The sequence below is a fragment of the Geotrypetes seraphini genome, chromosome 8, assembly GCF_902459505.1.
Source record: "Geotrypetes seraphini chromosome 8, aGeoSer1.1, whole genome shotgun sequence".
NCBI classification, from domain to species: Eukaryota; Metazoa; Chordata; class Amphibia; order Gymnophiona; family Dermophiidae; genus Geotrypetes; species Geotrypetes seraphini.
This window is the reverse complement of record NC_047091.1, coordinates 108826209-108840590: the sequence shown is the minus strand read 5'-3', so window position 1 is coordinate 108840590 and position 14382 is coordinate 108826209. Positions and strand designations below refer to the sequence as shown.

The following is a 14382-nucleotide window of genomic DNA, read 5'->3' as shown; positions in this document are numbered from 1 at the left end:
GGCAGGAGCGTAGGAAGATCACTCCTGCCCGAAAGCCCGCTAGACCACCAGGTAAGGTCTGGGATGCCGGGAGGGAGGTGGGAAGGTCCAGAATGAGGCGGGGGTGGGTCAGAGCCAGCCAAAAAGTTATTTGTGGTTTTTCGCACGTCGCGGTCTGGCTCTGCACCTAACCCCCTTCACCATATTACAGTGGTCTTCATTAATTATTAAGCTGGGACCTCTGGATTCTAATGGGTTAAAGAGAGCCACCAAATATCTTCCCATGTGAAACTACAACACTGCTGACCAGTGTGTGTCAGCCCACCTTCAAACTTCATTGAGGATATCCTCAGGGTTGTGAGCATTTCCAAATGCATTCTCTTGTCTATTGAGAAATTCCTTCTTCCTTTGAGCATGCAGCACTTCCCCCCAACCACTTTCCGCTTTCAGTCCTGAGCCTGGGTAGAGAGGCAGAACAGGAGGAAAACGCCCCCAGAAAGACAATGGGGCCTGCCATTGGCTCCTGGGTCTTGCATTGAAGAACACTGCCATATTAGCTTGCAGCAAGTTACAGTGTAGATCAGGGGTGCCCACACTTTTTGGGCTTGCGAGCTACTTTTAAAATGACAAAGTCAAAATGATCTACCAACAATAAAATAAAAAAAAAACACAACGCACACTGTACGCATAGAAAATGTTAATTATCATTCCTATTCCAGGGTTTTTCAAAGAGGTCAAAGCAGATGACTCTATGCACTATCACCTCAGTAACAACCATACAAAAATAGACAAATATACCCCCCTCCCTTTTTACTAAACCATGATAGCAGTTTTTAGAGCGCAGGGAGCTGCGCTGAATGCCCAGCGCTGCTCTCGACGCTCATAGGCTCCCTGCGCTAAAAAACTATTGTGGTTTAGTAAAAGGGGACTTTAGTGTAAAATATAGACAGCAGATATAAATTCAGACACATTTTGATCACTAAATTTAAAATAAAATAATTTTTCCTACCTTGTCTGGTGATTTCATGAGTCTCTGGTTGCACTTTCTTCTTCTGACTGTGCATCCAATCTTTCTTCCCTTCTTTTAGCCTGCCTGTATGCTTCCTCTCCTCCAGACCTCATTCCTTCCCCCAACTTTTCCTTCCTCTTCCCTGCCCTTTCTTTCTCTCTGCCTCCCTTTCTTTTTTTTCTGTTTCTCTTCTTTCCTTCTGTCTCCCTGCCTGCCCTTTTTCTTTCTTTCTCCCTGCCCTCCCCCAAGCCACTGCCATCGGGGACCAGGACCCAAACCGCCACCAATAACAGGCCCGAAAGCCGACGCCGCCCCAAGCTGTCCCTGCTTCGGCCGACCAGCATTCCTCTCCCCGACGTCAATTCTGCCGTTGGGGAGAAGAAGGCTGATTGGCCCAAGATCGCGATCGATCTATTGGAGGAAATGCTGCCGGGTCCTGCCTTCGCGGAAACAGAAAGTAGGCAGGACCCGGCAGCAAGAAAAGCAAATGCTTCACTAACCTGCCTCCCGCCTTAGCCCATAGCGAACGCTTGCTTCAGGGGTCTCAACATGTGCATGCCAGCTTCCCTTCTCCCCCCCCTCCGGACATAACTTCCGGTTTCTGAGGGAAGAGAAGGGAAGCCGGCACGCACACGTTAGAGCCACGGAGCATAAGTTCGCTACGGGCTGAAATCTCCAAGCCGGTTTTTTTTGTTGTTTTTTTTAATGTTCAGCAGCGGCGGCAGCAGCAGATGATACCTGGGCGGACTGCCCAGCTAAAAGGCCCTAGAGAGAACACTGGAGAGGAAGGCTGATCGGCCCGGTAGATCAGGACGGCAACACAAGTCTATCACGGAGCCCGGGATGGGCTCCGCGATCGACTCGCGTTGCCTTCCTGAGCTACTGGTCGATCGCGATCGACGTGTTGGGCACCCCTGGTGTAGATTATGCTAGTATCAGGTAGAGAAGGCAATTTCTCTGTCCCTAGTGGGCTCACAATTAAAGTTTGTATCTGAGACAACGGAGAGTTAAGTGACTTGCCCAAGTTCACAAGAAGCCTCTGTTAGCAATGGTATCTTTGTGTGTTTCATGACATCATGGTCACATATGACTTCAGTGTAAGGCAGTCTGCGGGACATTGTAGCCAGTCAAGTTTTCACGATATCCATAATGAATATGCATGAGATAGATTTGCATGCACTTCCTCCATTGATTGCATAGCTGTCTCATGCATATTAATGACACATAATCCTGGGTCTGGGTCATGCTTTTGATATACCTCTTTTCTGTGGTACAATCATAAGAATTGCCATATTGGTACAGACCGAAGGCTCATCAAGCCCAGTATCTTTTTCCAACAGTGGCCAACCCAGGTCCCAAGTACCTAGCTAGATCCCAAGTAGTAAAATAGATTTTATGCTGCTTCTCCTATGAAAAAGCAGTGGATTTCCCCAAGCCATCTCAAGAGTGGCCTATGGACTTCTCTTTTAGGAAATTATCCAAACCTTTTTTTAAACCCCGCTAAGCTAACTGATTGCACCACATTCTCCAGCAACAAATTCCAGAGTTTAACTACACGCTATGTAAAGAAATATTTTCTCAGGTTTGTTTTATATCTACTACTTAGTCGCTTTATCGCATGCCCCCTAGTCCTAGTATTTGTGGACATCAAAACAGTTTACATATTATATGCAGGTACTTTCTCTGTGCCTAATGGACTCACAGTCTAATATTTTTGTATCTGGGGCAATGGAGGGTTAAGTGACTTGTCCAGGATCAAAAGGAGCTGCAGTGAGAATCAAGCCTAGTTCCCTTGGTTGTTAACCCACTACACTAATAATCAGGCTACTCCTCCACTCCTAAAAACCAAACTGGCCGGTGGAGTCCTGAGGACTGGGTTGAAATTCACTCTTCTAGGGTAAAGTGGTTCCCTTTTTGGGAAACATTCCATATTGGAGGAAAGACCAGCTGGAGGGTTTCCCACTTACCTGGATTCATGTACTCATTGTCATCTTCATCTATTGGCTCATATGTGTCATCCTCATCTGATGGCAGGGGTTCTGTAGGGATGGCAGGAGGTACTCTCTCATTGGGCTTTCTGGGTAACACTTTCATATGCAAAGACAAACAAGATCACAAGGTAGAAGGCATAACAAAACCTCAGCTCAAGGTTGCTCATTGTCAGCAATTGAAGGTTTTTAACAAAGATGTATCTTCGAGACCTAGTAGCTGGACTTAGTGCTTACAAATGGGGAAAGTGTTTCTGATGTTATAGTGGGTGATCATCTGGCATTCAGCGATCACTGCATGGTATGGTTTAATATTAAGATGGATATTGAGAGGGCTCATTCAAAAGCATACGTTCAAGACTTTACAAATCTAACTTTGTTCAGATGGGGGATTATGTCAAGAAATCATCTGGATGGGAACATCTGGAAGGAATGGAAATGCAGTGGGCAAAACTGAAAGGAGTAATTGTAAAATCAACAAAACTTTTTGTAAGGCAAGTAAGTAAAAGTAAGAGGTAAAGAAAGCCACTTTAGGGTTCTCAAAAGTAGTAGCTGAGAAGGTAAGGAATAAGAGGTTAGCTTTCATAAACTACACAGAAAGAGGAAGGCAGGCAAAAATATCTGGAAAAGTTAAGAGAGGCTGGTCAAGAAGTCAGGAAAGCAAAGATATAAATAGAAGAAAAAATAGCTGACATGGTAAAAATGACAAGACATTTTTTAGATATATTAATGATAGGAAGAACTGCAAAAGTGGCATTGTGAGACTCAAATATGAAGGGGAGAAATATGTAGAAGCTAATAAAGAAAAGGCCAAATTGTTTAACAAATATTTCTTCTCTGTGTTCACAGCTGAAGCACCGGGAGCAGGGCTACGGAAGACAAACGCGAATAGGAATGGAGGTGTAGTAGACCCTGATCAATTTTCAGAGGGTTGTGTTCGTGAGGAGCTAGCAAAATTAAAGATAGACAAAGTGATGGGAATGGATGGTGTACATCTGAGGGTGCTGAAGAAACTTAGGGAAGTTCTGGTAGCTCCGGTGACAGACCTTTTCAATGCTTCTCTAGAGTCGGAAGTGGTACTGGAGAAGGGCGGATGTGGTCCCTCTCCACATAAGTGGAAGTAAGGAGGAAGTAGGGAATTACAGTCCGGAAAGTCTGACTTCTGTGGTAAGCAAATTAATGAAATGCTTTTAAAACAGAGAATAGTGAAGTTTCTGGAATCCAGTGGATTACAGGACAGGCAGCAACATGGATTCACTAGAGGTAGGTCTTGTCAGACAAATCTGATCACTTTCTTTGACTGGGTGATCAGAGAATTGAATAGAGGGAGTGCACTAGATATGGTATATTTAGATTTTAGCAAAGCCTTTGACTTTGTTCCACACAAACATCTAATATAATAAAACCCTAAGCGCGCATGCGCACTCTTACCTGCGTGCTTCTGTTTTCCATTTTCCATGATCTGTAGGTCCACGGCAGGCAAGAGTGCGCATGTGCGCGTCGACTCCCTCCCTCCCTCACTGTAAGATCACCACTGTTGTCGCACCCTCCCCCCCCTTCCCTGTACCCTTTCCCGGCGCACACGAAACCCCATTGACCCTCCCACCGCGAGATGCACAAACCTCCCTGCTCTAGCAGCGGCCGCATCACACTAAAGACGTTGCTTCGCAGCCTTCCCATACTCTAATTTCCTCTGCCACGTCTCTGATGACTAAATTGAAAATAAAATAATTTTTCCTACTTTTGTTTGATAATTTCATCAGTCTCTGGTTGCACTTTATTCTTCTGACTGTGCATCCAATATTTCTTCCCTTCTTTCAGCCTCCTGTATGCTTCCTCTCCTCCAGACCTCATTCCGTCCCCCAACTTTTTCTTTGTTTCATCCTGTCCCCTTCTTTCTTTTTCTCTCCATGCCTCCTTTCTTTCTGTATGTCTGTCTTTCTCTCTCTCCGTGCCCCATTTCTTTCTTTCACCCTGTCCCCTTCTTTCTCTCTCCATGCCCCCTTTCTTTCTCTGTCTGTCTTTCTCTCTCTCTCCGTGCCCCATTTCTTTCTTTCTTTCACCCTGCCCCCTTCTTTCTTCCCCTCTCCATGCCCCCGTTCTATCTCTATGTCTGTCTTTCTCTCTCTCCCCATGCCCCATTTTTTTTTTTTTCACCCTGCCCCCTTTCTTTCTTTCTGGATCCCTGTCCCCCCCTTTCTTTCTTTCTGGATCCCTGTCTCCCCCCCTTTCTTTCTTTCTCCCTGCCCTCCCCCATGCCACCGCCATTGGGAAACATGCTGCTGCCACCGCCACCGGGGAAAGGCTGCCACTGGCCATTGGAAACAGGCCGGCGCCGAGTTCGCCCTGCTTCTCTTCCCCGTGGGCCAACCAACTCTCACTGTCCGACATCAATTCTAACATCGGAAAGGACGTTCCGGGCCAGCCAGGCAGCGATTTGCTGGCCCAGAACGTCCTCTCCGACGTCAGAATTGACGTCAGATGGCTAGAGTTGGTCGGCTTGCAGGGAACAGAAGCAGGGAGGGAGAACTCGGCGCCGGCTTGTTTCTGATGACGGCAATGGCTGCCTTTCCCCGGTGGCAGCCTATTCCCTGGTGAGTAGCCAGCTGTGCACCCCCTTGGGCCGTGCATCTGGGGCAGATGGCCCCCCCCTGCCTCCCCCCTCCGCCCCCTTGGTACGCCACTGACTGCTGGACAGGGGGAGCAGGAAAGAGGGACCGGGGGAGCAGGGAAGAGGTGCTGCTGGACCTGGGGAGCAGGGAAGATTGACAAGGGGAGCACAGAAGAGGTGCTGCTGCTCCACAGGGAAGTGGGTTGGGGGAGGGAAATGCTACTGGTGCTGCACAGGAAAACGGAGGGGGAGGGTAGGCTTCTGCTGCTACTGCACAGGGAAGTGGAATGGGGAGGGAAATGCTGCTGGTGAGAAAAGGGGGCTGGAGCTGAAAGGGAAAAGATGGGAGAAGAGGGTTGGGGGGGTAAAAATGGGTTTGGAGCTGGAGCTGGGGCTGAAAATAGGGGACATGTGAGGGAAGGAGGCTTTACTAGCATCCGTAAATGTAACGGGCTTAAACACTAGTCTAATAAATAAACTGAGTGCCCTTGGGATCAGTCCCAAAATCATAGGCTGGGTCAGGAACTGGTTGAGTCAAAGGCGACAAAGGGTAGTGGTCAATGGAGATCGCTCTAAGGAAAGGGATGTTACCAGTTATGTTCCCCAAGGTTCTGTTCTTGGGCCTGATTCTTTTTTAAAATTTATATAAATGATATTGCTGAAGGGCTGTCAGGTAAGATTTGCCACTTTGCGGATAATACCAAAATTAGCAATAGAGTAGATACCCCGGATGGTGTGAATAACATGAAGAAAGACCTAGTGAAGCCTTAAAATGGTCTGAAATTTGGCAGCTAAAATGTAATGCTATGAAATGTAAGGTCATGCATTTGGGCAGCAAAAAACCAAGGGAATGGTACAGTTTAGGGGGTGGAGAACTTATGGGTGTGATTGTATGTGATGATCTTAAGGTGGCCAAACGGGTTGAAAAAGTGACGGCAAATGCTAGAAGGATGCTAGGATGCATAGGGAGAGTTATGGCCAGTAGGAAAAAGGAGTTATTGATGCCCCTGTATAAGACTCTGGTGAGACCTCATTTAGAATATTGTATGCAATTCTGGAGACCGCACCTTCAAAAAGATATAAAAAGGATGGAGTCAGTCCAAAGGAAGGCTACTAAAATAATGCGTGGTTTTCGTCATAAGAAGTATGTCGGACAGACTTAAAGATCTCAATATGTATACTTTGGAGGAAAGGTGGGAGAGGGGAGATATGATAAAGACATTTCAATACCTATGTGGCGTAAAAGCGCATAAGTCAATTATCTTTCATTTGAAAGGAAGCTCTGCAATGATAGGGAATAGGATGAAGTTAAGAGGTGATAGGCTCAGGAGTAATCTAAGGAAATACTTTTTCACAGAAAGGGTGATAGATGCAGTGGCGTACCTAGGGGGGGCGGGGGGGGCGGGCCGCCCCGGGTACCAGCCCTAAGGGGGTGTTCCCGGCCTTGCCGTTCAGTCCCCCGCCACCCCCGAAGGACCGCTCGCCCCACTGACCTTCCTGCACCACCTGTGAAGCAGCCCGCAGCAGGATCGCGAAGTCAGCGTCAGCATCCCTGCGCTGCTTCCTGCGCCGCGATCCCGCCCCTCCTCTGATGTCAGAGGAGGGGCGGGACCGTGGCGCAGGAAGCAGCGCAGGGATCGCTGACGCTGACTTCGCGATCCTGCTGCGGCTGCTTCATAGGTGGTGCGGGGAGGCCAGGGGGGCGAGCGGTCCTTCGGGGTGGGTCGGGGCATCAGGCCTTCAGGGTGGGGCGGGCGGGCAGGCAAGCAGGCTTTCAAGGGGGTGGGGGGTGACAGGCAGGCAGGCAGGCCTTCAAGGGGGGACAGGCCTTCGGGGGGGTGCAGACCTTCAAGGGGTGCAGGCCTTCAAGGGGGGCAGGCAGGCCTTCAGGGGGGTGCAGGCCTTCGGGGGGGGTGTAGGCCTTTGGGGGGGTGCAGACCTTCAAGGGGGTGCAGGCCTTCAAGGGGGGGAACAGGCCTTCAAGGGGGGAAAGGCAGGCAGGCCTTCAAGGGGGGGACAGGCCTACAAGGGGGGGGGACAGGCCTACAAGGGGGGGGACAGGCCTACAAGGGGGGGGACAGGCCTTCAAGGGGGGGACAGGCCTTCGGGGGGGTGCAGACCTTCAAGGGAGTGCAGGCCTTCGGGGGGGGGTGCAGTCCTTCAAGGGGGTGCAGGCCTTCAAGGGGGGGAAAGGCAGGCAGGCAGGCCTTCAAGGGGGGGACAGGCCTACAAGGGGGGGAGAAGCTACAAGGGGGTGGTAAAAGCCTTCAAGTGGGGGACAGGCCTTCGGGGGGGGTGCAGACCTTCAAGGGAGTGCAGGCCTTCGAGGGGGGTGGTGCAGGCCTTCAAGGGGGTGCAGGCCTTCAAGGGGGGACAGGCCTTCAAGGGGGGAAAGGCAGGCAGGCAGGCCTTCAAGGGGGGACAGGCCTAGAAGGGGGGGGGGAGAAGCTACAAGGGGGTGGGACAGGCCTTCAAGGGGGGACAGGCCTTCAAGGGGGGAAAGGCAGGCAGGCAGGCCTTCAAGGGGGGACAGGCCTACAAGGGGGGGGAGAAGCTACAAGGGGGTGGGACAGGCCTTCAAGTGGGGGACAGGCCTTCGGGGGGGTGCAGGCCTTCGGGGGGTGCAGACCTTCAAGGGGGGGGACAGGCAGGCAGGCCTTCAAGGGGGGGACAGGCCTACAAGGGGAAGGGACAGGCCTTCAAGGGGGGTGCAGGCCTTCAAGGTGGGACAGGCAGACCTTTAAGGGGGGACAGGCCTTTGGGGGGGGGACCATGATTTAGAAGTACACGGAGGGAAGGGGGTGTTCAAAGAGACATGCATATGCCAAACTTTGGGGGGGGAAGAAATAATGGGTCTGAAAATAGAGGAGAGGGAGAGAGATGATGGACCATGGGATTTAGGGAGGGAAGGAACAGAAAGGGAGAGAAATTGGACACAAGGGATGGTGTGGAGGAGGGATAGAGATACTGGATAGGAGGGTAATTAGGAAAAGAAACGGAGAGATGGTGGACTCTGGGATGGTGGGGAAGGAGGGAGAGATGCCGGATGAAAGGGTATTTAAGAAAAGGTGGATCTGTGGAGGGAGATGAAAAAAAGGAAAGATACCAGACTTCCTGGGAAGGGAAGGGAAATGGAAAGGGAGGACAGAGTTGGCAGATGGATGGTTAGCATGCAGAAAGAAGGAGACCCTGGCAAGCAAGTTATCAGAAGAAAACCAGAGCCTTGGACCAACAAGATTTGAAATATAACCAGACAACAAAAGGTAGAAAAATTAATTTTATTTTCTGTTTTGTGATTATAACATGTCAGATTTGAAATGTGTATCCTGCCAGAGCTGGTGTTGGACTGCAAACGTGAGCTAGGATTTAACAGAAAGAGGAAAAGTCCTTTTTGTTTCTTTATTTTATTTACACCACAGCGCCAGTGTGGTTAGGAGAAGCCAAAGGGGGTGAAAAAGCTATAAAACCCACCAGGAGTTTTGAAAAAAATCACCCAACTGGGCAGGAAAATCGAATTGAAAAACCAATTCAATAGGGCTGAAGCGAATCAAAATTTTTTTTTCCTGTATCTGGCAGCATTAGTTTGCGCTACTGTCTTAGACTTTAGGACCTGGGATTGGGGAGAGATGGCATCCTCAGTACTTTATAATGCAAGTGAAACGAGGATTTGGTCAGACTTTTGAAGGGTCTGCAGAAAAAAAATATTGTATAGGCCGGGGACATGAGACAGCAGGAAATGGGAACTTTTCTTCCTTCTATTTTTGTGAATGGAAAGGCTGAGGATGTCAGAGAGGTCAGTTAAAATATGTGCTTTATAAGAAAATATAATAATGTGTTTTATAAAGTTTATGGCATAGCTGGCCTACCCAGTGAGGTGTTCCTAGTGGTGATGGTGGCAGCGTGTCAATGTGTTGAGAGGAAGAGGTGGTCTGGGAAATTCTGCTGAGCAAACTCCGGGCCCATTTCCACCCCCCAGTTAGTCCACTCCACTCAACTGATTCACACACTGAGTGGGTCTTTGGGTGTTGTTTTGGGATCTCTTCCAGTGGTTTATCTCCTTCTGGTCCAAGGAAGGAAACTTTGTTATCCTTAGCATTGACCTACAGAATATGTTTGTAACAGCGCTGCTTGTGTGGCATTAGGCTATGTAGTGATCGAAAGAATAAAACAGACCTTTGCACATTTTTGCACTATATGGTGGGTGTATGAGGAGATTCACATTTCCTGCACAGCTAAGTCCATGTGAAGTTACCTTGTGCTGTATTTGACATCTAGCAAGGTCTCTGTTTGAAAGGAAAGATCTAAACTTAAAAATGAAGTGGCCAGAAGTTATGGTAAAAGCAGATAGTGTAGCTGGTTTTAAGAAAGATTTGGACAAATTCCTGGAGGAAAAGTCCATAATCTGTTATTAAGACATGGGGGAAGTGTCTGCTTGCCTTGGATCGGTAGCATGGAATGTTGCTACTCTTTGGGTTTTGACCAGGTATTAGTGTCCTGGATTGGCTACCATGAGAATGGGCTACTGGGCATGATGGACCATTGGTCTGACCCAGTTAGGCTATTCTTATGTTATGTTCTCATCTGTAGGGGCCTTTGTTTTCACTTCTTATTTTAATGTATTTTTTTTCTGGGAACTTATCAGTGTTTTTTATAATGGGAACAAAAATGGAAGAGAATTAATGTGTGTGGAATGGGGGGTAACTAATTTCTTCAGCTAAATAATTCAATCCACTTCAAACAGACATAGGAGAACTTGTGCACCATTCACACACCCTCCAACCAAAAACGTCAAAAGAAAAAAACTGTTCGACAACCTCCTAGCCATTCGAGCTGCAACACTCGACCCCCAACTCTACAACCAATTGATATCAACCACAGACTGCAAAACCTTCAAAAAGAAATAAAAATCCTTCTATTCAAAAAACACATAAAACCGAACTAACACAATCAGAACTGTCCCAAGCATCACCTGCAACTACTCCATATGTACTTCTAATGTCATGACAATTTAGACATAATTTATGTTATGTTATGTTTGGAATAATGGTTACATATATGAGGTTCAATAAAAGAAAATTTTCACTGCCTGTTTCTATTCTGACCATTTATTCCATTTCATGGTTATTGCAAAAAAAAAAAAAAAAAAAAAATTTTTACATGGGGGGGGGGGGGTGTCAAAAAATGATGGGCCCCGGGTGCCACATACCCTAGGTACGCCACTGGATAGATGCGTGGAACAGTCTCCCAGAAGAGGTGGTGGAGACAAAGACTGTGTCAGAATTCATGAAAGTGTGGGATAGGCACATGGGATTTCTTAGAGAGAGGAAGAGATAATGGTTATTGTGGATGGGCAGACTGGATGGGCCATTTGGCCTTTATCTGCCATTATGTTTCTATGTTTCTAAATTTAAGATCTTAATCTTTACCCACAAAATCTTCCATTCTGGCAACCCCTCATGTCTCAAATCCTTGACGTCCCCTATATATTCATTCCATCCTGTTTCCTACATTCTCTTGACTCACATAGAATGTTTCTTCCCGGCCCCAGACAGGCTCACCTACCATGTTTCCCGGAAAATAAGACAGTGTCTTGTATTCATTTGTGGCCCAAAAAAGGCACTAGGTCTTATTTTCGGGTAGGGCTCATTTTTTTCATGTACGTTATCATCTCTCCCTTCCTCTCCTTCACCCCAATTCTTCTTCTTTCCTTTTCCCCATATGTGTAACATCTTTCCTCCCTTCTCACCCATCCCCTTGTGCCTTCCCTCTGCATAATCTTTCTATTCCTCCATCCCTCCCATCCCTCATACAGCAGAACCCTATGCCCAGCTTCCATCCTTCCCTCCCTCCCATCCCTCATGCAGCAGAACCCTTTGCCAAGCTTCCACCCTTCCCTCCCTCCCATCCCTCGTGCAGAACCCTTTGCCCAGCTTCCATCCTTCCCTCCCTCCCTTCCATCCCTCGTGCAGCAGAACCCTTGAGCAACCACCGCCGCGCAGCCAAATCCCTGCTGACCCTCCATCCTTCCCTCCCAACCAATTCCCACCAACCGCCACCATAAATATCTTCCGGCAGAGGAGCGTCAGGCCAGCAGCACTCACAGGCTGCTTTGCAGCCTTCTCGCTGGGGCCTTATGTGTGCCGGTTTACTGATGATGTCATCAGTATACAGAAGGCCCCAGTGAGAAGGCCGCAAAGCAGCCCATGAGTGCTGCTGGCCGACGCTCCTCTGACGGAAGGTATTTATGGTCACGGTCGGCGGGGATCGATTGGGAGGGAAGGATGAAGGTTCATCAGGGGTTTTGCTGCGGGGCAGGGGGAAGCACGGCTGCCTACGACTAGGGCTTATTTTCGGGAGTAGGACTTATATTAAGCCCTACCCCGAAAATCATGCTAGGGCTTATTTTCGGGGTAACTCTTATTTTGGGGAAAGCACAGTAGAGTCCACGAGGAAGTCAGCTTTCTATTATCTAGCTTCCTCACTCTGGAACACTCTCCCAGGTCATATTAGTTTCAAGTTTATTAGAAATTTGTTATACTGTCTAATCAGGCTTCAAGGCAGTATATAAAGATTTAAAAAAAGGGGAAACATAAAAGTATACATAATCAAATGGACAGGACACAAATAGTAATGGAACACAGTAATCCACAGACAGGACAGAAATGATAAGGAAAAGGGGAAGAACTACAATATTTATAGAAAAAAGAGGAAGTAGGGAGGAACAAGAGGGAGGGAAAGCATAACAACCGGTAGAAATGCAGGTCTAAAATGTATGTAAAACATCCTTAAAAGGACGATCATGATCCAAAGATGTCTTTAAACAGGAATGTTTTTAAGTTGGACCTGAAGATGTGTAGTGATGTATCCTCTCTTAGGTGGTTAGGAGCTGAATTCCAGAGCGCAGGGGCTGTTACAGAGAAAATATTAGTTTGCATGGTGTTGATATGTTTTAATGAAGTGATTGAAAGCAAGTTTTGATTGACTGATTGGAGGGATTGTTGGGGGAGAATAAGGAATTAAGAGCCTATTGATGAAATCTGGTTGGCCGCTGGTTCTAGTTTTAAAAGTTAATAACATAATCTTATATACTATTCGATACTCTACTGGTAGCCAATGGGTGTTGATCAAAAGGGGAGGGACATGGTCGAATTTTCGTGTATGGGTGATAATTCTTATTGAGGTATTCTACATAATTTGTAATCTTCTAATTTCTTTTTTTGTTTATTCCTTTATATAAGGCATTACTATAGTCAATGCATTAGATCACAAGTAAATGGATAAGAATATTTAGGGAAGAAGGTCTGAACAATAATTTCACCGCTTTAAATCACTAATGACAACACATTTCTTTTCACTAGCCTTTCAGCCTAGGTAGCAGAGGACCACAGGCTGGGGAGGAGGGGGGATCTGCTTGGGGATGGCAGGATGGCTGACTAGCGTCTGGTTGTCTAGTTGCTTTTAACTCTGTGATTGTGGTATGCATGTGCCTGAATGTGTATTGATCTTTTCTTTTGAAAATTTGGGGCTCCTTTTACTAAGCTGCGTTAGCGTTTTTAGCGCACGCAGCATTTTAGCGCATGCTAAACCCGTGCTACGCGGCTAGAACTAATGGCAGCTCAATGCTGGCGTTAGCGTCTAGCTCACGCGGCAATTTAGCGCGTGCCATTCCGCATGTTAATGCCCTAACGCGGCTTAGTAAAAGGAGCCCTTTGAGTTCTTTTCCTGTTCATTGACCTGTTTGTTTTTAGAACGTTAACCACTTAGATCCTGGCATTTAGTACAGGTGTTATAGTAAATCCATATGTAATAATAATAAAGTGGCATGATGTGGGGGGCAGCACTGACATGGCAGTGAGAGTACCTATGGAAAATCGTTCAGCTGACATGGGGCCTTCTGTATCTCTGCATTCTCAAGGCTTGCCAAGTCCTCCTGCCCTCTTTGAACATTCTGTTTCAGTAGGTGCTGAAGCTTTCAGAAGGTAGGGTTACCAGATTGACCCCTAGACCCACCCCCAGGCCCACTCAATTCCACCCATCCTCATCCCATCACGCCCCAGTCCCGCCCTTACCCCACCCCAGTCCCACCCACTGCCCGCTCTCATTGGGCAGGAGGGCATCCGCGGATGCCCTCCTACCTGATGGCGATTTGATAGAAGCTTTTCAAGTTCAGCGGAGCTTGGGCAGGCAAGCAGGAGAGAAGAAGCAGTTGGAGAGTGAAGTAGAGGGAGAGGGAAGCAAAAGGAGAGAAAAGAGCAGGAGAGGGGAAGAAGAGGCAGGAGACTACGAGGGAAATTCGGCGAGAGTTAGCTCCACCCATCCCCCAACGTCGACCACTGAAGCTCCCCATTCGGTGTGCGTCTTTGCGAAAGGGCCTTGAGAAGGGATGAGCCACAGCTAAAGGAGAGCAGAAGGAGACCACAGCAGGCGCAGAGGACACACAACCAGGCAGACACAGCAGGTACAGAGGACACACAACCAGGCAGACACAGAGGACACAGCACACACAGAGGACAGTCACATCAGGCGCAGAGGACACAGCAGGCACAGAGGACACACAACCAGGCAGACACAGAGGATACAGTAGGCGCAGAGGACACAGCAGGCGCAGAGGACACACAACCAGGCAGACACAGCAGGTACAGAGGACACACAACCAGGCAGACACAGAGGACACAGTAGGCGCAGCCAGACAGACACAGAGGACACAGCAGGTGCAGAGCACACACAACCAGGCAGACACAGAGGACACAGCAGAGGACACACAACCAGGCAGACATAGCAGGCACAGAGGACAC

The 14382-nt window shown here is 48.1% G+C and overlaps 1 protein-coding gene across 1 annotated transcript in view; it reads right to left on the bottom strand.

Annotated features, from left to right (window-relative positions):
- Nucleotides 1–14382, bottom strand: part of STAP2 (signal transducing adaptor family member 2) — a 78042-nt gene that overhangs the window by 8420 nt on the left and 55240 nt on the right. Inside the window, exon 10 of the mRNA XM_033956529.1 lies at nt 2956–3075. Within this exon, the coding sequence (XP_033812420.1) occupies nt 2956–3075 (120 nt within the window). The remainder of the gene's footprint in view (nt 1–2955; nt 3076–14382) is intronic.